The 25448-nt window shown below is 41.7% G+C and overlaps 1 protein-coding gene across 1 annotated transcript; it reads right to left on the bottom strand.

Moving 5' to 3' along the window:
- Nucleotides 1–327: 327 nt before the first annotated feature.
- On the bottom strand, nucleotides 328–24697 carry LOC311043304 (coiled-coil domain-containing protein 158-like). The gene is made up of 22 exons (XM_084054495.1): nucleotides 24508–24697; nucleotides 23730–23787; nucleotides 23505–23641; nucleotides 22243–22418; nucleotides 22032–22141; nucleotides 21590–21902; nucleotides 20980–21056; nucleotides 20530–20640; nucleotides 20309–20390; nucleotides 16382–16483; nucleotides 13831–14016; nucleotides 12211–12447; nucleotides 11832–12000; nucleotides 10704–10814; nucleotides 9576–9688; nucleotides 6708–6866; nucleotides 4068–4160; nucleotides 3255–3383; nucleotides 2668–2834; nucleotides 1630–1697; nucleotides 1169–1267; nucleotides 328–434 (listed from the first exon to the last, which is right to left on the bottom strand). Coding segments are annotated over exons 1-22 (2706 nt in total). The 5' UTR covers nucleotides 24515–24697; the 3' UTR covers nucleotides 328–432.
- Between the last annotated feature and the right edge of the window lie 751 nt (nucleotides 24698–25448).

The raw sequence follows: 25448 nt of genomic DNA, 5'->3' as shown, positions 1-25448 counted from the left end.
TTAGAAGTAGGTGGTCAAAGGTCAAGGTCACTGTGACCTCTCAAACACAATCCATCAAAGTCTTCATTCACAACATGTACAGTATGCTATGAGTCTGGACAGACACCGAACTAACTGGTTGATGGACGTACAACACCAATGCTGTTTCTAGTTTTCTGCTTGAATCAAAAAACCCAAAGCAATGTGGTGGTGAGGGAACACATTCCAAACTCCCTTGTGGGTTTTAGGCCTACATACTGCAGCATTCTATAAGCAAGGAAATATTGCAAGACAAACAAAAAAAACATTTAGTGAAACTGACTTTTATTTAAATAATCCAATATATTACAAAAATAGACATTCATTTAGAGCCTCCCTTGATCACAGTAGAAATTCCGGTGCAATGGTGCTGGGGACTTGGGTTCGAGTCCTGGGCAGGACATGAAAGTTACTTTCTGCAAGACAAAGGAAGCGCTATGAGCGAAACAGACGTTAAATCACTGTTGACATTACTTCATATCTATTTAAACTGCGAGACTAAGAGGGACAGACATAACATGGAAGTGCTATTATTAATGCACTTCCAGTGTGGACGTGAATTGTCGCTACTTCTTCTAAACACAGTTCTATATTGCTGGTTTATTTCTGTTGGTATGACATCGTACTGTATATTACAGCACTACAAGCAGTATGTTAACAATGTCCCTTTGTCCTACAAACCTTTATTCTTCAACTGTGTGTCCTCAACTATGGGTTAGATGCTGTACTCCTTTCCATTCCTGTCCTCAACAAGCCAGCACTGTAATTCTCTTTCTAGGTGACTGAACTATATTCAGAAAAGCCCCAAACAACTCACTCCTTTGTCAACAGACACTGTAAAATACTGTGTTAATTGCGGATCCATTTGGTTATCTGAATTACAAATAAAATATAATAAATATTAATGAACATTAATGAATCTTACTGTGTAACTTGCATTGATTAACACTGGGTCTAATTTGCAATTTGTCAACCATAAGACAAAAACAGCGTATTTTCAACTGAACAAAAGTGTAGACGCAAATATGTGTTTTTGTGGACTAAAGGACGGTGCATTGTATAAATCAGCCTTTTGTTAAAGTGAGTAATCTCCTCTTATTTGTTGGCATGTTCTAATACAAGGAGACATACAATAGCAGTAATAGCTTACAGGTTGGTATTTTGATAGGCTCCGGCCTGTGGCGTAGAAGCTTGAGATCAGGAACAGAGGTAAGCAGAGAGTGGACGGGTGACCTGCGGCCCAGTGGTGCTGGCGGAGAACAGGAAGTGTCATTATTCTAAGTTGGTGATGTGAGCTGACTGGATATATCTACGTTACAGGAGTAGACGTTGATTATTTAGCATGTTGTCATTTTATTTTGTTGCGGTCGTAGCCGAGTGGATAGAGAGACCGTCTGGGAATCAGAAGGTAGTCGGTTCGACGCATGTCGCAGTGCCCCTGAGCACTGACACTTAACCACTAACAGCCCCCCGACCCGTGCGCACATCATAGCCATCTGAACAGCTATCAGATAATAAAACATAATAAACAAACATAATAAACACAGTGTTGAGTTGCATTATGCCGGTAGTAAAATGTATACAGTAGCTAGTTATTAAACAGCAACTCACTGCCAGTGATGATGGCGCTGTTTAAATTGTGATGGTTCAGATCAGATGTCCTCTGCAGGTGAAGTTCACTGCACATAAAGCAGAAGTTCATAGAGCACAGCACACATGTTCTCCTTTTCACAGCATGTTAATATTAATGTGGCTTGACAGGGAGAAGTGGATTCACACAAAGACAGGAGAGGTGGCGGTTAGTTGGTGTTGTTCTCCCTACCTGCTGTTTATTTCCTTTGTCAATTTGGAACCGCCTTTAACCACTTTCAATCTGGTGTCCCTAGGCTGGCATATCATTATAGGCTACAAGCTCACTGTGAGCTTGTAGATCGGCTATTTTCATGGTGCTACACCATTGTGCGATGAAGTCTAAAATAGGGCTTAAGTGGTTATAACTTCATGAGCAATGTCAGTGCGGCTGTTGGAATTTACAGAGAGACATGACATTCTATCACATGACATAAGAACACGTGACATCACATGCCATAAGAACATGTGACATTTCATCACAACATGACATAAGAACATGTGATATTCCATCACATGACATAAGAACATGTGCCATTTCATCATGACATGACATAAGAACACATGACATTCCATCACATGCTATTCCATGATTTCCATCACATGACATAAGAACATGTGACATTCCATCAGCCTGTGACAGAGGATTTGATAGCTTAAGTGAGTTTTTAAGCTTCCATGTGTATCTAACAGCTAAAATGGGGACCAGCTCATTCTCATTTAAATGTGTGGGTCCATGTAGAATCTAAATTATATTTCCTTTACAGCTCATTACAGCATCTGAACTGAATCACGGTGCACAATAAAATCCAGAGTGCTAATTGAACTCAAAGAGTTTGTACACACCACAGACTTGTAAGGGTCCATTTGGTTCCATTTGAACACTCATTATTGCATTATTTAATGCCATATTCAATTCCAAAATGGGACAGGCAGCCACCCCTGAAGCTTTACATGAGTAAGACAACCTAAGAAGCTAAACTAATCCTTCCAGCATATGACCATATGACTCAGACTCACGGTGTGGTCCTGTGTGCTCTCTCTGGTGTAGACCCCCGCCTGAGGAGACTGCCTGTAGCGGTACTGCTGGTGTGTGGTCTGCATTTCTCCGAAAACGAACCTCGAAGCTCTTTGACTTGAGGCCTTGGCTCCTGGGTCAGCCTCTCCTGCAGTTTCTGGGCCTTAAGCTGCAAAAAAAGAGAGGTGGGGAGACGTGATCAATGCACCATTGTGGAAATAGATGCAATGAAGAGTTGGCCTGATTAACTCAGATCTTAACACAGAACCCAGAGGAATATTGGTATATATGCAGTACATTGTTTTAGACGAATTGGCAAGATCGTCTTATTTGTTCTACGCTGAAATCAATGACAGGGAAATTACTCAGATTAACAGTGCTACGCTATCAGGTCTATCCGCACATGCTGAAGAAGCTAAAACAATTCCCAACTGAGTCCCACCCACACTTGCCACAGGAATGCAATGCTGGATGTGTTTTTGATTTAAAGAACAAACACATGTGCAGAGTTTTGCCTCTTTCGTAGCCAAATAAACACCAGAAGAGACTTAGGCAGGAGCCACAGGGCATTAGGTAGCTCCTGGCGTACCTCTCTCAGATTCCTGGAAGCCTGTCGGGTGGAGGGAGAGGGTGGGATGGCAGCAAGGGCTGGAGGCATCGGAGGCGATACCGATGGAACAGCAGTCGCAGCGCTGCGCGAATCCTGGCCTTGACGCTCCTGGGGAACAGATAGCAAGCAGTCATGTCTCTTATCTCAATGGAGTGCTTGCATTGGCACTAGCTGTGGGAACAGCTTCGACCCATTCTGTGATGCCTTTCTGGTCTATGGGCGGCCGTTGCCGAGTGGGCAGAGAGGCCAGACATCAGAAGGTTAAACCCTCGGCTTGCCCATCTACAATACGTGTCCCTGAGAAAGACACTTAACCGCCAATGGCTCCCAGCTGAGCGCTCATCAAAAAGCCATTTGAGTGAGCCATCTGCTGGGTGAATATAGAAAAGTTATTTCCCCTCCCCTGGTGACAATACAATACTCCCCTTCCCTGGTTTCCACTTAAGCCAGCTGTTTTTGCCGCGTGACATTTCAGAGCGTTGTGGTGTGATGTGGTGTGAGCTTGTAGATACCGGAATGCTATTTTCGGCACATGGCTCCATTGTATGACACTGTATAAATGAAGCCTATTTCTGCTCAGGGGAGGAAACATAAAGAGGAACCGGTTTCACCCCAGAAGGTCAGATGGAGTTTAAAACTAATCAATCAGGGATGTAACATACAAAATAAAATATTTACAAAAATTCAGTGTAAGACCTCATATGCCGCACATATTCATACAGTGTGTATAGTGAAGGTATGCATTATTAGCTGCAGTCCATTCTTTGGGCATTTCTATAGGGCCAGCTGTACCTTCAGATCGAGAGCGTGTTGAAGCTTCAGGCGGATAAACTCCTGCTCCTGTAGGTGGATGACATCTTGACAGTCTGCAAAGCTCTCAGACATCTAGGGAATGCAAGCACACACACACACACACACACACACACACACACACACACACACACACACACACACACACACACACACACACACACACACACACACACACACACACACACACACACACACACACACACGTACGCACACAAACACACAAACACACACACACACACACACACACACACACACACACACACACACCCACACACACACACTTTGATTATGCAGAACCAGTGTGATCCTTTTTTTAATCCAAGACCAAGCCATTCAATGTAAATATCCAACGTTCATACAAGTTTTGATGCCAAATGTCAGCCAACATTTAAAGAAAAAGTCACACCCAATGGTTTCCTACAGACTCAATTTGGGAAAATAATTAAAGGGCAACTTCGCCGATTTCTAACCGGACTGCAAGTTGCCCTTTAACATAGTTCAGTCAGACAACTCTTGGATTGGATTAGAATATATATTTATTGAGCATACTTGAGCATAGATATAAGAAGCATATACTGTATGAAGCATAGTTTGGTGTCAGGGCTCTGAATCTATTCACTCCCTGTAAGCATGAACATTTTAATAAATGTTACATGCCAAATAGCATTTACAGGGAATGAATAAAGACCCCCATGGGTACCTAGAAACAGAGCTTACAGGTGGATACCGCGGAGGCGGTGGGATGAGACTATTCATGGGCAGCAGCATATGCATGCAAGCGAAGGCAGCAGATACAGCAGGAGATGTCAGCAGGAGCAGCAGGAGCAGCAGCGTTAGCACGTCAGCGCAGCCAGACAGAGCAGCCAGAATGAGCAGGTAGGCAGAGCAGTACTTATAACCACCCGACCAGGAGAAGAGTTCATGTGACTAGTCACCTGATCTGTTGGCTCAATCCCTTGAGTTGCCTGGCCTGAACTAGCTTCGCAAGCTTCGCCTCATTGATTGGTGAAAGTCTGTTTTCAACCATTTCAATCATTAAAATTTAGGCATTTAGCAGACGCTCTTATCCTGAGCGAAAAGTGCAAGATCAGAGTAAATGGCATGAACCCTAGTCAAACAACAAGTTAAACTGTCAGTCACGTAAATAGAGTGCAGAGAAAAACAATCAAGCTCTTCAAATAAACTAGGATACTAGCCAAACATCAAAACTAGCATCTGTCTTAACAACATGCTATCTAAATAACATAATAGCAATTGTGGTCAAGAAAACAGTGGCCCTCATTTATCAAAGTGGTGTGGCCCAAATAATGGGCGCACGCCAAGATCACCGCAATTGTCGAGTTTGACTTGAGCGTACAGCCCGCTCAGATCTCACGTCTGGTCTGAGGGTGTGTAGGATTTGTCTACACCACTTTGTTCCAAGCTGGTTTGTACGTTCCACTGATAAATGAGGCCCAGAATGTCTATATAAATTAGATAGGACGTGTGAACAAGTAACCAACATAAATCTACATAGTATGAATAGTATCTATCAAACTAGCCTATTTTGATAGATGCTATTCATACTACGCAAATGCAAACAGCAGTGATACAAAGAATGAGGAGTGCTAAGGAGTAGGGAGTGAGATAGAGACTGAAGAGCGAAGAGGAGAGCTTTCAGACTGCTGGGGAGTGAGTCTGGTAGTCCTGACTGAGAGGGGGAGGTCATTCCACTGCTTCAAGACCTTTTCCCACTAAGTACCAAAATTCTTTAGGTGTGCCATTCCTATTTTAGTTTTCAGCCATTTAGTAAATCACTAAAATGATCATGTGGCGTGGTATAATTGTGTTAACTTGGGATTAAGAGCCTCAATATGTTCTGGTGGTCCCTCCATCCTTAAAGTCAAATAATACATGACCAGAGCCCGACCAACATATCGGTTTGGCCGATATAGCGTCCATTACTTAACTTTTTTGATTACATCAGCAATTGTGTCCAGATTTTTAACCACTTTCCAAAATGTTCAAACGTTTTCCAAAAATCTTGAAGATTCTCTGTTTAAAAGTAGCAGGTCTACAAGCTGATTGGCTATTTTTTGAATAGGGCTTAAGTGGTTAAATCAAGTACTGTTTGGTTTACATGTGTATATGTGTGTATTTTGTAGTTAGTTGTATAATATAGTTAAATGTTAAAAGTTAAATGTTATTTGACATTTTATTTATTTAATATATATACACAATTAAAAATCAAAAAGTTGTTTGTGTCTATTTTTCTACATTTGTTTGCTTGTAAATTAAATGTTTTCAAATAGAAACTTGGACATTGGACCCAAAAATCTGGTATCGGTCAGGCTCTATAACAGTGGTTCTCAAAGTGGTGACGCAAATAGACCTCGGAACCCAAATTCACTTTTAGAGTTATAACACTGAAGATCTTATAGTATAGGCCCTATACTATAAAATCCTCAGTGTTTTAACCTATACTATAGGGTCATAGATAAAACATTCTATCAAACGGGGGTTCGTGGGCTAATGCATATCAAACTGGGGGTCCTTGAAATTAAAAGGTTTGAGAACCACAGTACTGCTCTATAACACATGACGGTACATGCATCATAATAGAGTGCTAGTCATGGCCACCTTGTGGAGTGCTGCCTCCAGGCCGCTGACCCTGTCCTGGAGCCGTCTCTCATTGGAACGCAGAGCCAACAGCTCCTCAGCCAACCTCCTCTTGTCCTCCCTCAGGGAGAGCAACATCTGGACCTGACGCTGGCTCTCCAGGTCCTGACAGTGCTTCTCCTGAGAACACAACGGGTGGAAGTGTAACCTATTGACCGTGCTTAAAAATGCATTCAGAGATTACATCGCAGGACTGAACGAACTATCGAACAAACTGGAATGTCCTAAAGAAAAAAAGAAACATCACCCATTCTTTGTCCCATGAGGTAAAGCAAAACAAAAACTAATTCAAAAGCTGGATTTCCTAAGGATTTCCTACAGAATGGAATAATGGAATAACGGCAGCTTCGGAAGGGACCTAAATTGTGTTAAATCGTTTTGGAAGTCTTTATTTGGCATTGCCATTTGGCACTTAAACCTTCCCTGATCCCAAGCTAGAGCTCTTCCATTGTTCCAGTAAGAACTCAGCAATTGTGCAGGAAGTATTCATTTAACCACTTAAACCCTATATACTTCCCTGAGGGACCATGTTGGACCCTAGGGTTCAAGTGGTTGAATATTGCACACTTGCATTGCATTGCTATGGATCAGGAGCAACAGGCTTAGCTCGTGACACCACTTCACGTTGCACTGTGCAGCGTCATTTCAGGACACCGGCCCGGCCCCGCCCGAAGATAAGTACACGCTAAACAAAGCTGCAGTCAATACCGACAATTAGAAATGATGCTACGGAAAAAAACACTCCAGGGACACTGGAAGACCTATATTTTAACCACTTAAGCCCTATTCAAAGATTTTCGAAAACAGTCCGTCTATAAGCTCACAACACGTTGCATCACAATTTTGGCTTATAATGAAATACTCATAATAGGGCTGCCAGGTTGTAAGTGGTTACATTTTACAGGAGACCAGACTCAGGGATATATCCACGTTAAAGGACCACTTTACCCATTTTCAACCTATCTTCATAGAATTGGTCCTCACGATTGCTCATTATAAGATGGCACCATTTCTGTCTACTAACTCTGTGTCTCGAGGGGGCTGTGGACTATAACTATAATTATAAAGATAAAGTTTTAAAAATGGTTCTAAGTCCACACCAGAAATATAACAGACAATGGTGAACGATATTGTTATCATTATAGTTACATGTATTAGTGCTTGTTGCGAACGGCTTTGTAATTACATCATCGATAGGCAGGTTTGGTAATTTAAAACGTTTTAATATTTTTATTGATGCAAGAACATGGCTTGTATTTCAGCATGCTAACTTTCCATGAAGAGAAAGGCTTTACTTTCCATTAGCTTGGAATCCCCATGGATGATGCCACTGGTAGGCAGGTTTCTGAACTGTCCATAGCTCACCAATGAGACAAAGAGTGAGTAGATAGAAATGGTGCCATCTTATAACGAGCATTAGTGGGGATCAATTATATGAAGATTGATTGATTGAATACTTTATTATTAGAAGTGTATTCAATATAGCAACATTGAAAAATCGTTTTTAATTTTCAACGATCTACTATATCGATACGCAAACAGCAAAATATCGCATCGTTTGACTTTGTATCGTATCGTTTTGCAATGCAAATAATCGTATCAAATCGTTTTGCAATGCAAATAATCAATTTTATCAATACTAAGTACTTTTAAGAAGAAAAAAGAGAAAGAGGGGTTTATATCCAGTATTCAGGTATTTATTTTTCCACACAGAATTTTTGGGTAAATAAATAGTTACTATATCGATTTTAAATAATTGAATCGAAAACATTATATGTACAAAGGAGAAAAAGGGAAGACGTCGGCAGAGGATGACACCTCTTTTCTAGTCTTGAAAGAATCCAGTGATTTACATCTTTTAATGAATGGTGTCAGGGCATTCCACATTTTGGTGGCAGAGTAGTAGAATGAGAATTTTCCCATGTTTGTTCTATATTTGGGTAGTACCAGATCATTGTCGCTCCCTCTAGTATTGTGGCTGTGGGTGTCACTCACTTTGAAGAAGTAGTTAGTCATGTATGAGGGTATTGAGGGCACTGTCCCTTTGACTATCTTAAATGCCAATCCCATTTTTAATTACTTACTTACTCTTCTACCCTGAGCCATCCCAGACAAGCAAAGTGTTTTGGAATTAGGTGGGTCATGGGGCTTTAGGCCGAGAAGCAGTCGAATCAGTTTGTTTTGGGAGAGCTGAAGCTTAGTTTTTAGTGACATTGAGATGTTGGAGAACCAAGAGGTGCAAGCATAGTCAAAGTGGCATTGAATGAGCCAGCAAGAGTCTTTTGTTGACAAAAGAGGAAATTCTGCCCAAAAATCGTGTTCTTTGATTGACTTTCTTGATCACTTTAGACGTAATTTTTTCACTTGTCAAGATCTCAAGATTACGGCCGATATAGGTAATCTCTTCTTTGCCTGAGATTTCTATATCGTCAACTCTGACCTTGAAATCATTTGCATTAACATTACTAAGGAAATGTTTGGACACAAAAATAATGGATTCTGTTTTACGAAGGTGTAATGACAGTTTGTTATCGGAAAGCCAAGTACGCATTTTACTGAGTTCAAAACTGAGGACTTCCTCAACTTGTATTTTGTCCTTGCCCGAGACCAGGAGTGCTGAGTCTTCAGCGAACAAGAACAAATTGCAGTTAGATAAGGTTGAAAAGGGGTGAAGTGCTCCTTTAAATTAAATGTAGGGTGATTTGTACTTGGTTGCACACCAAAAATATTTGATCTACACGCTCACAACAGGTTGCGCTGCGGCTATTTTCGGTGCGCAACCCTGGCGCACCAACAATAAATCACCTGTCAGTGGTTTGACATGTTTACCTGGTACAGTTCTTCCATGGCAGCCTCTTGCTGCTGGATCCTGCCCTGTAGAGAGTCCATCTGCTCCCGGCCCGCGGTGATCCGCTTCTGCATGCCCATGGCTACCTGAAGGCCTACGCAAGATACACCAACAAAGTTCCATATGAGAGTTCGATATGTAGAAAGAAAACTGAGAGAGACATCTTCTTATCCACATGAATCCTAGCATCCCTAGGCATGTCATAATAGGTGAACAGAAATTAGCAAACATTCAGCAAAAATAGCTGATCTACAATTTCACAAAGCGTTGCGTTGGGATGCGATGTGGGGTAAGTAAGTAGAATGGGTATTTTTGGTAAACAGATTTAGTGTAGAGTGACACCGATGAGTGACGTATACTGTATAGGGTTAAGTTGTTAAGTCCTGGCCTATATTACTTAGTCGTACTACAAATAGCAAAACTAGACTATCTACAAGCTCAAAGCACGTTGCATCATGAAGCTTGTAGATCTGCTATTTTTTACTATTTTTGAAATATCAAAAAAAGTTAAGATTTGCCCAAAATAGAGAAGCAGGTTTAATGTGGTTAACATACATTTTTATCAAATTGTTACACTGTGATATTATCAAACATAAATATCAAACATATCAGAGGGGAGGGATATCAAAAGCAGAGGCATGGATTTCCACCCAGCAAATGAGGAGCGATAGAGGAGAAGATGAGACAGAACGAGTCAGAGAGGAGTCAGAGGACATCTTCTCATCTGTTTCACATCAATTCTAGGGATAGAAATCAAACAAAAGCAGGTTGTTTTTTTCTCCATGGAACAGGTGCTTACGGTTATGAGCACCAGATTAAAACTGCTCCAACTGGAGCGCCAACAAAGAAGAAGTAAAACAACCGCCACTGCCCCGCCCCAAAGTAATTCACCGTTATCTAAGGGATTAATACCTCTACAGACAGCAAATATTCCACCACAAATAAATTATTACAGGTTTATATGATGTGAAGCAGATGACTCCGTCTTAAAGCCAAACAGATGTTTCTCTGATAGGGAGACTTTTTAATTAAACGGGCTGCCTTTATTATAAATGAATTGTGTGTGTGTGTGAGTGTGAGTGTGTGTGTGTGCGTTGTGGGTGTGAGACCGTGTCCATCCGCCCCCTCCAGGGTCCTGAGGCTTCTCTTGGCCTGCTCCAGCTCAGCGTGGGTGGACTTCAGTTGACTTCTCAGTTTAATCACAGCACCCTTGTGCCCTTCTGGACGCACACACACACACACACACACACACACACACACACACACACACACACACACACACACACACACACACACACACACACACACACACACACACACACACACACACACACACACACACACACACACACAGGCGTGCCACTAAATTACATACACGCTCGATGCTGACAGATAGGGGATCACAGATGGAAGAAAAAAATAGGGGCTTGGTTGACTTGTGAAAACATACCGGACGTGGTTTGTTGTTTGCTTAAGCCTTTAGGTGGAGCAAGCAGCCGATTATGCTTGGCAACGAGCTACGAAAGAAGTGCCTCTTTCCAGGAACAGTGCTGTAACTGATAGGGCTGGGCAATTATCCCCAAATGTATCTAAACTGATATTTAGAACAATAAAACGACTTCTTGCTGCTCATGTAGGTTGATTAAATAATACATATTTGTATGTATATTTTTTTAATGTATATTATATAGACATGAAAAAAATCGAATAATTTTTTAGTAACCAACTAAATTGATTAGTCTGATTAACCATTTAAACCTGTATTATACTTCGTTGTATAATGGTGGCATACAAAATAGTGAAAATTGACGATCTACTACAGTACAAGCTGACAACACGGCACTCAACACGTTGTGAGCTTGTAGTTGTGCTTGTAGATGTGCTATTTTCACTGATAGAGGATGAAAGTCCTAGATGCCTAATCCTGCAAGGTGGTGATGGAATAATCAATTCATAAGGAAGTAGTGCTGATTTAATAATCAAGTTGACAACGAAAATGGCCGATCTACAAGCTCACGTGTCGCAGTGAACATGTATATATCGGCTATTTTCTGTGCGTATCACAGGCACTCAACCAAGTATAAATCAAGCCTTAATGTCAAAGCTACGTTGAGTAGACCTCTGTCAAACATTGGCACTCTTGGCGCTTGGTCTCAGCACTACCCTGGCAGGGTTATTGGAGAGAAATGAGGCCTGTTGTGTGATATCTACATGCTGTATAGTCAATAACGTCTTACCAGACAGTAGCAACAGTTGCGTGCGTTGTGCGTTGACCTGTGCGGCGAGCTGCCGTTTCTCCAGGGTCGCCTGCTGGAATCGCCGTCTCTGCTCGGCCAGGGAGGCCTGCAGCTCCTGCCGGTCCTGTTCCAGAGCAGCCAGGCCTGAATCGCGTTCAGCTAGCTCAGCCTGTTTTGGACGAGAACCAGTGTTTAAATAAACATTTTTATACAACATTTTATACTCTGAAATCAGAGGATAAGCAGAGAGGCTTTAATGTCAGATACTCTTTAACCAGTATGCTAAATGGTATTTACATGGATTTTAACCAATTAAAGCCAAGTGGCAAATTCCTTGTTCTTGAACCGAACAAGGGTACTATCAAACCCTTCTCCTCACCCGGAGCTGCTGGACTTCCAGCTTATGCTCATTGAGCTGGTTGGTTAGGTGGTTCTTCTCCTGGTGAAGGGTGTCGATGATGCGGCCGTGCTGCACCGTCGTCTGCACGTCGCTCTCCGTCTGCAACCTCAGGAGCTCCAGCGCCTTCTCGCTGTCACCCAGCTGTAGCCTCAGACCATCCGCCTCGGCCTGCAGAGCCCTGCACCGGCCCTGGGCCTCCTCCAGGCTTGCACGGCCCTGTTCAAATCCAGTGGACAAAATCTAATGGACGGCTGCATTGGGCATTTTTTTGCGCATTCATGTGCTTGAAACTTAACATAGGGCCAATTCTAGGATCAGACCTTTAAAGGGGGGCCAGGCTAAGCCACTGGATAACAATTAATACATTACAACATTAACTAAGAAGTAACGAATACACTGATACATACAATACCTGCTGAGCCCCTGGTTCCCCATTAAGGAGAATTAGAAAATGAAAGTGAGCTGCTTGGAAAGGTTTATGCATAAGAACCAATCCATTCCAGACACAAGGAGAGAAGGGGATTTTTATTGAGTAACTAACTACTGATGGGAAAAACATTTACGGAGGACAGCTGACACAGATAAAACGCAGATGTTAGCAAGTTACAAAACAGAAACAGAAAACCATATCATCCAAACTGTTAAAAACACAGTGGTCAGAATGAAAATGAAACGCAACCTTTCCTAATGAGCATCAACCCCAAACTTGTGGCCCTATCTCACCATGCAGAGCTCTAACAGGGGAAATATGGGAGCATTAGATTCACTGGAACACTGGCACATCACTGGCTGTTTGCACTGCTCATGAATGGAACATCGGCAGTAGTTCAGGCAGGCACGGAAGTAAAACCGTTCTCACGCTCATGCACCCTCCAATCGCATAACAGCCACAATCTTAATGGTTCATATGTGGTCTATTTGAGCTGACTGACATTCACTGTTACATGCTCAACATATCTCGGTGCTACCACAATGACAGCTCATCAATAAACAAACTCCCTCCAACCTCCCCAGTCATTTCCTGTAGTAGCATTTAGGTATGTCAGTATGTCACTTGATGCAGGTTCATGTGTTGTATCATGCTCTTAATACATATCTGTGTATCGTTATGTTCTGCCCTATTAGGGCGTCATACTGTATGTCTATTATCATGTCCATGTAATAACTGTGTATCTTTATGTTCTGCCCTATGAGGGGTTCAAATGTCTATTATCATGTCCAAGTAATAACTGTGTATATTTAAGCTCTGCTTTGGGGGTTGTGATGTCAGAGTCTGTGTCATGCTTGTGCAGATTGTTCTGGAGCAGAACCATACTGCCAAATACAATGCAATATCACAGCAATAAATGAGTGTCCGACTCATTCTAGGCCAGCCCTCCAAGGGTCTTGCAAACATCGTGCAAAGCATTTAATCATGTAACAATATCTGCACGAGTCATTTCGAGATACTGTACATTATCCCAATTAAAGACACCCCCCCCCCCACCAAAAAAATAATAATCCAGACGTAATACAAAAGTCCCTGAATTGATATCAAAACTACATTTGTCTATATGAGATGTAGTCCCAATTATACTGTACCCAATTATCTTCTATTACCAGAGTCTCCATCTGAGCCTGGCAGTCCTCCCTGAACGTTCCTAGTTGTTGGACCAGCAGGCTGCGTTCGTCCAGCTCTTTATGTAGCTCCTCCACGGTGGCGCTGAGGCCCGCGCACCTCACCTCCAGCTGCTCGCTGCGTTCCTTCTCCTGGGACAGCTCCTCATGTGTCTGACGCAGCTCCGACTGATAAGGATAAACACAGATCTTCAGCGTGGCTCTGACTGAACGTGGGATTAGAACTTGCCGATATGATGAGTTATGGCGAGTTGAACCATCAATGTTTGATACGTAACAGTGTTACATTTTCTCTAAACTTCCTTGAATGACCATATCAGTCTAAGTTTAACTTTTAGCCATGGCAGAGATTGCCCCCGTCTTCGAAAGGTTTTGTGTACATAGTGTATACTTTAGTAGATCTCCTCCTACATTTTAAAATGTCATTCACTGCCATTTATGTTGAAACAGAGTGGAAAAAAAGAGGTTTCCATGGACCACTGGTGGTCCGTGAAGGTATTCCATGTGGTCCCTGGTCATCCATTCAGTAATGTAGGAAAGTGCAGATTTTTTTTATTTTGGAAAAACTTGGTAATTTGGTATTTGTGTGATATGAGGACAGTGGAATTAAAAACATTATCAGTGGTCATGGGAGGAGGCTTGTGTTTCAATTCCAAAAGTATTTCAAGCATTCAGCTCCAGACTCTTTCAAGACACATGTACTGTATGAAACACAGTCCCTTGTGAAGTTCTGGATGAGTCCAGACAGTAAAAGCTAAATGTAATTTACCTTTCGTAACAAAGTATCTCTGTGAGAGTGGTATTGCCACACTGGCATACCTGAAGAATATTAATATTATATAACAGTATTATGTACAGGGCAAGGTTGTCCCTTACCACCACTATAGCCAAGAAGAGACAGACATGGACCACCTGTAATCACGCCATGGACCATTAGTGGTCCATGGACCACTACTTGAGAAGCAGTGCACTAAATTACCTGGTGACCTAAGATGAGTCAATGAGGTCAGTTAATGGGAAGTCTGAGGTCAAGACATTCCACAGAATCTCAAGAAGGGAAAGTGTCATCATGTCATCCTCCAGGCTTGCATGGCCCTGTTCAAATCCAGTGGACAAAATCTAATGGACGACTGCATTGGGCATTTGAAATGTGTGCTTGAAACTTAACACAGGGCCAATTCTAGGATCAGACCTTTAAAGGGGAGCCAGGCTAAGCCACTGGATAACAATTAATACATTACAACATTAACTAAGAAGTAACTAATACATCATACACTAGTCACGATACCTGCTGAGCCTGTGGTGCCCCATTAAGGAAAGTTAGAAAATGAAAGTGTCTCAAAACTAAACTGAACTGCTGGGAAAGGTTTATGCATAAGAAAATAACGGATCCATTCCAGACACAAGGAGAGAAAATTAAAGGAGGTTTTTATTGAGTAACTACTGATGGGAAATATATTTACGGAAGGACGGATGACTACATCGGAAACACAGATGTCTGCAAGTGACAAAACCCTGACAGAATCTACATTCCAAACTGTTAAAAACACAGTGGTCAGAACGAAAATGAAACGTAACCTTTCCTAATGAGCATCAACCCCAAACTTGCAGCCCTATCTCGCCATGCAGAGCTCTAAGAGGGGAAATATGGGAGCATTTGAAATCTTAGAACTTGCCGATATGACAGCTTTATGGTTATGGCGAGTTCAACCATCAATTGTTGATACGTAACAGTGTTACATTATCTATAAACTTCCTTAAATGACCATAACAGTCTAAGTTTAACTTTTAGCCATTGGCAGAGATTGCCCCCGTCTTTGAAAGGTTTTGTGTACATAAGTGTATACAGTGTATACTTTAGTAGATCTCCTCCTACATTTCAAAATGTAATTCACTACCATTCATGTTGAAACAGAGTGGAAAAAACACCATGACAGAGGTTTTCAAATGGTGGTCCACCACCTGGTTCACACTCAGTTGAAAACCCCAGCTCTATGAGACTCAGTATGCTGTTTATCTCAACTAAAACTACAGTATTACTGTTATAGAAGCCATGTACATACATTAACATCATTATGCCTGGAAAAAAAACATTGCTCCTTACAGGTGCTACATGTTATCTAAATAACAAATAAATAATACATAAATATGATATCTAAAAAATAAAGCTGTTTTGAGATACATGGTCAGTTGGTCACAGTCTAAGTAAACTATGTGGGTGTTGTTGACAGTCGACAATGACATCTAGTAACACTGGTATGGTCCCATAATTACCCCAATGTTTTTAATGCCTTTTTATGGTTTATATAAGACAATAAAGTGTCATGCTTTATATGACTTCTGAATAACAAAGGTTCAAAGAGGAAGCAACAGCATTGGGGAATTATTTTCCTTTATGCTGTTGAAGGATACGATGAAATTTGGTATTTGGAATGAGGGAATTCCAAATGAACCATTACAGGTTTGCAACTCTCAGAGTAATCGGGGTCCTTGAAATGGAATAGTTTGAGAACCACTGGTGTATGACATGTACCGTGATCTGGGTGCGTTGGGATTCGAGCCGCTCTGCCTGCCGCATGAAGGCCTCATCCATCTGGGACTGGGTCTGGGAGAGATGCCGCTCCACAGAACACACCTGCAGCGGCACAACATGTGGGAAATGTTGAATACAGTTGTTTTTATTGAGAAAACACACTGTGTCTTCTTCATGTTGACTCAGTGCTGCTGCTGGCTTTGTGTTCCGACGGCATGAAGAACACTGATCTGTTCTCAGCTGGTTGCTGTGTCCATGTTGCTGGCTGTTTTTACAAATCCTTTGTAGGAAATTGTGCTGCATGCAGCGGTTAGTGTCTCTGTCCAGGCTAAAGACATGCCTCTCACACACACACACACACACACACACACACACACACACACACACACACACACACACACACACACACACACACACACACACACACACACACACACACACACACTCTGTCAAATCAAAGAGACAGACATTTTGTCAAGTTTAAACTCTAAAATCAAATCTTTATCTAAATGCGTAATGTCAGCTGCTCAGTTGAATAAGGCACCAAAGATTCCACAAAAAAAGTAAGTCTTGCCGAGCCATGAGGCCCATATAGGGCAGGAGCCTATCTCCTGTTTCTGTAGCGTGAGGCAGCTTGATGTACAAGTACACCTGTAGCAACTCATAATGTAACTAGAAAAAGTGCTCCTCGGAGCACAGGTCTCCGCCAGGTCAGGTACGTTATTGTGGCCTCCTGGTGGCGCTATAATAGGCCAATGTGAAAGGGGTGCCATTTCTTCTTAGGCTTTTCACGGCAATCAGACACTGCATTCATGATTTGAGGCTTTTGTTCCAAAAATGTGTTTTGCTAAGATTAGACCTGCTGGTGGCGCTATAACAGGCCAATGTGAAAAGGGTGGCATTTCTTCCTCTGCCTAGTGGGAATGTGCGTGTGAAATTTCACGGAAATCGCACACTGTGTTCATGATTTGAGACATTTTGTTCAAAACGGACCAATCCTGCAAACTTAGGCCAACCTTAGCCAATGAGGATGGAATATGGAAAATCTGACAGATCCGTGTTGATCACATGACTATAGAGATAATGTGTACCGATTTACATGACGTTTGGATAAAATCTGTATAGGAGTAAATGGATTTTGCACAAATCGGCCTCCTGATGGCGCTATAACAGGGCTATGTGAAAAATTTGGGGCAGAGGTTCTGAATTGGCATCCAGGGAGTGTGTGTGCACAGTTTCGAAGCGAGCAGGCCAACGGTGCCGGACATTACTGTAGCTGGTCACAGACAGATGGACGGACGGACGGACGGACAGGGGGTCATAATGTAATAACGGTTCATAATGTAAAAAACTAAATGTAATAAAAGATCATAATGTAATAAGCTCATAATGTAATAAAACCATGTGCGCATAACGTAATAACATCCTTTTTGCATAATGTAATAGTGTAATAATGTGTTGCATTAAGAACCTTACGTGGCTGCTGATAATGTAATAACAGTTCATAATGTAATAACGTATTAACGTATACGTAATAATAATTCATCAGTGTCATGTCAGTATCATGGTCAGTATGATGGCCAGAATCATTGTCAGTTTCACGGTCAGTATCATGGCAGTATCATGGCCATTATCATGTCAGTAGTATCATAAACAGAAACTCATCAGACAAAGATGGACATAATAACACAAGACCAGGGCCTAAAAATCGGACAGATCCGCGTTGATCACATGACTATAGAGACAATGTGTACCAATTTGTGTGACGTGACAAACCTTCAAAGCCAATCTTAGCCAATCATGATGGAAAATGAAAAATTGGAAAGACCAGATTTGTTTAATGCCTATAGAGATACTGTATACTGATTTGCGTGATGTTTGGACAAAATCTTTGTTTTTGCAACAATCAGCCTCCTGGTGGCACACGCATGCACACACGTGTGCACACGCGCATGCACACACAAACTAAAAGTTCTAAGAACAAATTGTATTTCATATATCCATTTCAGCATGCTAACAGATAGAGCAGTAGAGAATTCTAGTTCAATATGTCTTCGTTGTGTGTTGCTCGAATACAAACATACTATTATGTAATTGGTTGTTATGATTCATTCGGATTAAAGATAAGTAACAGAACGGTAAAAAGCTGATGTAGACAGTGTTGCTGTGTTACAAATTGACAAATTAAAAACGCTACCAAATAACATTTGAGCTTGCAAAAGATTCTGAAGATGGAGCTGCCAGGCAAGTGGAGAACAGGATCTATTCAAAGTTATTTCAGCCCACAAACTTGTCTTCATCTAACCTATCCATTTAAACGTGGTCAATGAAGAAAACATGCTCTACTGTGGCTCTGGGCATTGTCTCATTATGCAGCACAAAGAAACTGGTCAATTATTTTATTTTCTTTGACATATTTATGACAGACAGTACACACCCTTCGGGTCCTCATGTTGTTGACTATAAATGATGGCTCATTAACAGCATAAATTTCACGCAAATCAGTACACATGATCTCTATAGTCATGTGATCAAGACGGATCTGTCTGATTTTTCATATTCCATCCTGATTGGCTACGATTGACATCTTTGAAACTTTGCACGCACATTCGCACTACGTTGAGGAACAAATGGCACCCTTTCAACATTGCCCAATTATAGCGCCACCAGGAGGCCGATTTCTGCCGATATTTTGATATTACTACTACAAATGTTGTCCAAACATCACGCAAATCGGTACATATTATCTCTTTAGTCAAGTGATCAAGACGGATCTGTCCGATCCGTCCGATTTTTCACATTCCAGCCTGATTGGCCAATTCCGAACATTGCTGGCCCACACTAACCTACCTGACCTGGCGGAGACCTGTGCTCCAAGGAGCACTTTTTCTAGTTACATTTGTTTCTACAACACCCCCTGGACATGACGCTAGTATGTCGCAGAGACTTACCCCCAATCCAACCCTTGATGCCGAGTGCCACAAAGACATACAGTAACTCTCCCCCCACCCCCCTGTCTGAATTCTATAGGCTACCATTTTCCTGTTTATCCCCAACTGTGGTCACAATCTTCCTGTTCTGATAATTAAACATAAACACTCCATTGTCGGGTCATTCTCAGGCCAGCTGAGGTTCCTTACATCCATGTGGTCGGCTCATGTCTGCCGTCCTCCTACTGTCTCCTGTCTATTCCCTGCCTACGTACACAGATTCAGTACATAGTACAGTGTCATTTATACTGCAACATGATGGTGTCGCTTGCTGACAAGGGCTGATTTTCAAGCTAAATGAGATGTGCTCTTTTATTTAGACATTTAGATCCTGTGGTTGGGTAGGACACCTACTGGTTGACAAGAGATACTGCATGAAGATCAAATCACAACTCATCCTCTGCAGCTGTCCCTTATAGCTACAGTAAACAGCAGACATTTCGGTGCTTGTGTGGGGGACTCGGGTACGAATCCTGGGTCGGACTTTAAGCTTGAGGCTTGAGGCACATACGTGTGAATACACCCAGCAATTATAAGCAAGCAAATGATAGTGGAATGATAATGACTGAATAGCAGGAAATAAGCAAATAATGAAGAATGCCTGAGGATAATTAAATCAGGCGCTTCTATGAAGCAGAACTACCAGAGGAGACTGTGAGGTGACATATAGGTGCACCACATTTGGACAAAATGTGCTGTCAGTAAAGGGAAGTAAATTTTAACCTCGCATAGTTTTTTTTCCTTGTGTATTTGTATATTGTCACTTAAATAAATGTTTCTTTTTTTGTTACCTGCCTAGTAGGGACAAGCATTCTTGCTAAACTCCGGCACTTTCACGTCCTATATTCTTATACTAACATTCATTAATGTGCTCAGTCCCTATAAAGAAAATAAAAATATATAAATAATAAAAATAAACAGATGCTATAGCACTTACCTTATCTTTGTAAAGGGACAGGGCTGACTCCAGCTCAGTGACCTGACACTCGTGCAAGGAAGCCTGGCTCTCTGCTTGATTTCTAAAACACATACATAAAACACAGACATTTGAGCACTTTAATTTCTCATATTTCTTCATACACAACAGCACACTACTTAATAAATGCAATTAAAAGATGGAAATTTGCTGATTAAGGCTTGTGAACACGCTACACTTACTGTAGTTGCCCCAGCTGGGCATGTAAACTTGCATTGGAGTTTCTGGAGGAGGTCAGTTTGTCAGTCAACATCACCACCTCCTGGTCATGACTGGCAATGAGCTGTACCATCCTAGTACAATAAAAGGCAAGGTGAAAACTAAAGACTTGAAGGACATGTGGGGTGCATTTCTGAATATAAATGTCAACACACCTGAAGACAACCTGACTGACTACTTAATACCCAAGTATGTGAAAACACATACAATACATGAACATTGTAACCTTTATTTAACCAGGAGAGTCACAATGTCACATTGAGGTTCGAGACCTCATTTACAAGTGAGACCTGGCCAAGACAAGGCCAAGGCAGTACAAAAACAACAAAACAAGGGGCAAGACCAAATATAAATCAATAAAACATTTTTTTTTCATAATCATACGAATTTACCTGAGTAAACTGTTCATTTACCGGTCTTTTTGCTCCAGTAACATCAATGTTGCCTTCCCTTGGTATTTCAGTTCCTCACTCCCCAACTGTTCCACAGCCTGTCATTAAGTAATGAACAAAAATATATACAGTATGACTGCTTGAGCTTACCCATAATAACAATTTAGAGACAACAACTTCAGAACATTGGGAAGAACAGAAATAGCTGCCTTTTTCTACATTGAGAATTGAACACTTAAGGCTGCAATCTGTTTGTCCTACACAGGATCCAAACCCGAAACCTTCGACTGCTGAGGTAAGACGGAAGACCCGTTTGGGCAGGGGAGATATTGTGCTTTGAGATTCATTCATTCACCTCTTGTCAACCAAGAACAGAGTATACATTTTTCAATGCAAGAGTAGGGAGACCACCTCCAATAGTTGTGTTTACAGCTTGGTTAAAAAAACGTATTCTGTAAAAAGATTTTTTTTTTTGCAGCTTTAACTGATTTTTGCTTACTGTATTTCATGTTCAAGAATCTTAAACAGTAAAATTCATCAGTGTTAATTTACCCATTTGTAACTCTGAGAATGTACACATATGTTTAGGTTACATTTGTACACCATTAGAGATAAAGATTTTACTGTGTACCTTCTTAGCTTTGACCTCCGGAGGGAACTGGCTGGGGCGGAGGGAACTGGCAGTATCATCGCCGGGGCTGGCAGCAGCATGGTCGAGGCTAGTGACAGAGTCACTGAGTCCAGTCTGCTTCTCGTGAGCCACTAGGTCAGCGTACACCTGTTTGAAGGTCTGCTCCACTACCTCTGAGGACCTGCCCAGAGACCTGGCTTCAAGCTCTGTCTCCCGCAGCCTCTGGTGGTCCCCAGAGTCAGACCACCCGATGCTCTGGAGCCCCCCACGCATCCTGTCCATCTGATCAGCATGTTCCCCGAAATCCTTCATTCTAAAAGAAAAAGAAAAAAGAAAACGCGCAAGTCAAACTGACTCTTCCACTCCTGCAGAGGTCAAACTTCCCCTCTCCCAGTAGTTGTAACATGTTTTGCCTGGTTAAATAAAGGTAACATGGCTTCACCTGAGGTCAGACAGTACGTCTCTCTCCGCCTGGACTTCCTGCAGCTCCGTCTGCAGCCGTACGACCGTCTGGAGAAAGTGGAACTTCAGGTGCTCGTACCGAGCAAGTGTCTGTGTGTGGCAGAGGTTTAACCAGGGCTTATTGGCAATTCATTGCATTTCCATGACCCGAAAAACCAAAGACACCACGGATAAAAAGAAACACAACAAACCTCCTCAAGCTGCTTGTGGAGTTGAGACAGCTCTTTAGAATGTTCTTCTACTGGGTTCTCCAGCACCTCCTTTACCGATGAAACTCCTTCCTCCTCCCGGAAGCTGAGACTCCTTCGGGTGACCTCCGAACTCAAGTCATCCTGGTCATAGTCCAGAGGCTGGATCACTGAATCATCTGCAGAAATAAGTAAATATAATGCACTTTTAAAAGGTTATGTATGTCATACACCAAAATAGTGCAGTTACTTTGGCACCGTTTTTAACTTTGCCAAGCCATGCTACAATAAACGCTTTTGAATATTTTATCAACTGAACAGTGTGCTTTGGACTCTTTGAATTCACCTGAATTACCTGCCTGCACATTCTTTATAGAGGAAAGGGCACTTAAAAATCCATTTGATAACCCACTCCAAAGAGCAACTAGTCTCACTGTAAGCTTGTAGATCAAGCCTTGCTTACTTGTTGTCAATTATTTGTACGAGCTCTTGTTTTATTGGATCTCGTTTATTTGATACACTTACTTTTAGCTCTTGCTCATTTGATATTTGTTTTAGCTCTTGCTCATTTGATTTTCCTATTTGTCTCATCTGTTTAAGAAAGTAGGTAGCTGATATATTGAACTTTTACCTTAGCGCTAGGTATACTCTTAGTTGCTTGTTGTAGAAGAGAATGCACTTAAGACTTCTGGTGATTAGTAGTTTTCTTGCTTACCTATGTTGAAGTCACTTTGGATAAAAGGGTCTGCTAAATGACAGTAATGTAATGTAACTACTTTCGCTGAATGTTCGGCTATTTGGGCAACCATAGCCGAGTGGGTAGAGAAGCTGTCTGGTAATCAGAAGGTGATCGGTTCGCCTCCTGGCCCACCCGTGTCTGTCCCTTTGCAAGATGCATAAAACCCTAACAGCTGACCACCTGAGCAGCCATAATAAAGCCCCCACCCCTATTATGACACACGATCGGCTACTTTCAAAATGTATGTCTCATTTTATTTAAAAAATAAATAAAATGAGGGACATTTTGAACATACCGGGAGGTTAAAGTAAAAAACAAAAGTTGTGTAGAGCAATGTGCCTCAAATTTGTGGAGTGAGTTGTCCAAATTTGTGGAGTGAGTTGTCCTCTGCTGTGGAGGGAGTTGGCCAAATTTGTGGAGTGAGTTGGGCTCTGCTGTGGAGGGAGGGAGTTGTCTGGAGTGAGTTGGGCTCGATTTGGAGTGAGTTGGTTTTGGAGTGAGTTGGGCTGTTACCGACACAACTCACCCATTTCAAACATGGTGGTAAGGCAGCTTTGAGGCAGTGTGATATTGAGACCAGCCCTCTCCAAGGCTTGTTTGGTTGCACGTTCAACCTCTTCCTGAAGCATTTGGGTCTCTTTTGTGCGCCTGTCAAGCTCCTTGCTGCAAACATACAGTGGAACAAGTCAAATTGTCACATTTCCAAACCCCAGTAGGTCATGGTGCCATGAAGTGAGTCCAGGATGTTTACCTCAACTCGTCCAGGTTCAGATTGCTGAATATCACAGGAAAATGTGTGTGGTGTGTCTCTGTTAAGGAAGGTTAATACATCATTAATTATCAAAGAAAGCAGTTACTCAAACAAAACAACAGCAAGTGGTGTAAAGTAACAACCATAAGTACATTTAATCAAGTACTGTACTTATAAGTACAATGAGGTATGTTTACTTTACTGGAGTATTTCCAATTTTCTGTACTTTTACTCCACTAATACATCTCAGAGGCAAATGTTATACTTTTACTCCACTACAATTATTTGAAAACTTGAGTTACTAGTTACTTTGTAGATTTTGATTATTATTGCAAAACATACATTACACTTCAGCCCTATATACATTTCGGCAATTTGAAAATAGCCGATCTACAAGCTCACAATGCGACACATTGTGAGCTTGTAGATCTGCTATTCTCAAATTATTTTATTAATTATTAACATTTTATACATTTGAAAACTTGTGAAATGGGACAGTCTGCATAACGAGTACTTTCTACTTTTGGTAAGTATATATGTTGATATCAATACTTTTGCACTTTTACTCAAGTACATTTTGATTACCGGACTTTTACTTGTGTGACAGAGTATTTCCACGTTGCATTTAGTAACCGTACTTTTTCGACCACTGGTTAAGGCAGGTTAATCAAAACAAAACAATAAGTTACTAAGTATGTCAGAGAAACAATCATCACACCGCCACCATCGCTCAAGCCAGATTAATGTTTATCAGAGAGCAAACAAACAACCTTAATACCTGCCATTGTTGGAGGTTTGAAATCCCGCTGACATCCTCACTGTAATACGAGGAGCTAAATTGTTAGCGTCGTCTCGTCACCATGGTAACCACACTCTCATTAGCACGTTGCAAACATGAATTATGCATTGAGTTTTAATCTCACTAGCTTCAATTAGCAACAATATACCCGGTTCAGTAGTTGGATTTAATAGCGGTACACAAACATCAAACAGGCCAAAATATTGGTCTGTGTTGCTACTAGCTGCTTGTCTTCTGTTAGCTGTGTTCCGTCAGCAGAAATAACGGAGCAGAAATAAGACTTCCGGTTGACGATCCCTTCAGAATAAGAGTACCCTCTAGAGTAAAAAGAAACCATTGAAAACCATTGAACAACGGTTCATTTGCACATTAAAACTATAAATTAAGCATTTAAACGAAGATATACAACACATATTATGTTTCTGTGTAACAAAAACGTTTTTTAAAAGATAAAAAATGTATCTAAATGGATAAATGTTGTTCAATGGAGTGCATAGCCTATAGAAATTGGACACTGGACCGGAGACGGACACGTGTGCCAACACTTGTGACATACTCACGCGTTCGGGGAGACCCCCTCTACAACGCCACACTCTCCGCTAAGCGGCACAGGTGTAAAAAAAAGTGTGGCGGACCGTCCAGTGAGGTCAGAGGTCAGAAAAGTGCCGTTTACAGTACATAGCCTATACAAATTGGACACTGGACCGGAGACGGACATGTGTGCCAACACTTGTGACATACTCACGCGTTCGGGGAGACCCCCTCTACAACGCCACACTCTCCGCTAAGCGGCACAGGTGTAAAAAAAAGTGTGGCGGACCGTCCAGTGAGGTCAGAGGTCAGAAAAGTGCCGTTTTCAGTGCGTAGCCTATACCAATTGGACACTGGACCGGAGACGGACACGTGTGCCAACACTTGTG

This window comes from Gymnoscopelus microlampas, assembly GCF_963454915.1.
Source record: "Gymnoscopelus microlampas genome assembly, chromosome: 4".
Classification (NCBI taxonomy): domain Eukaryota; kingdom Metazoa; phylum Chordata; class Actinopteri; order Myctophiformes; family Myctophidae; genus Gymnoscopelus; species Gymnoscopelus microlampas.
The sequence above is the reverse complement of the archived record's forward strand: the minus strand, read 5'-3'. Positions and strand labels throughout refer to the sequence as shown.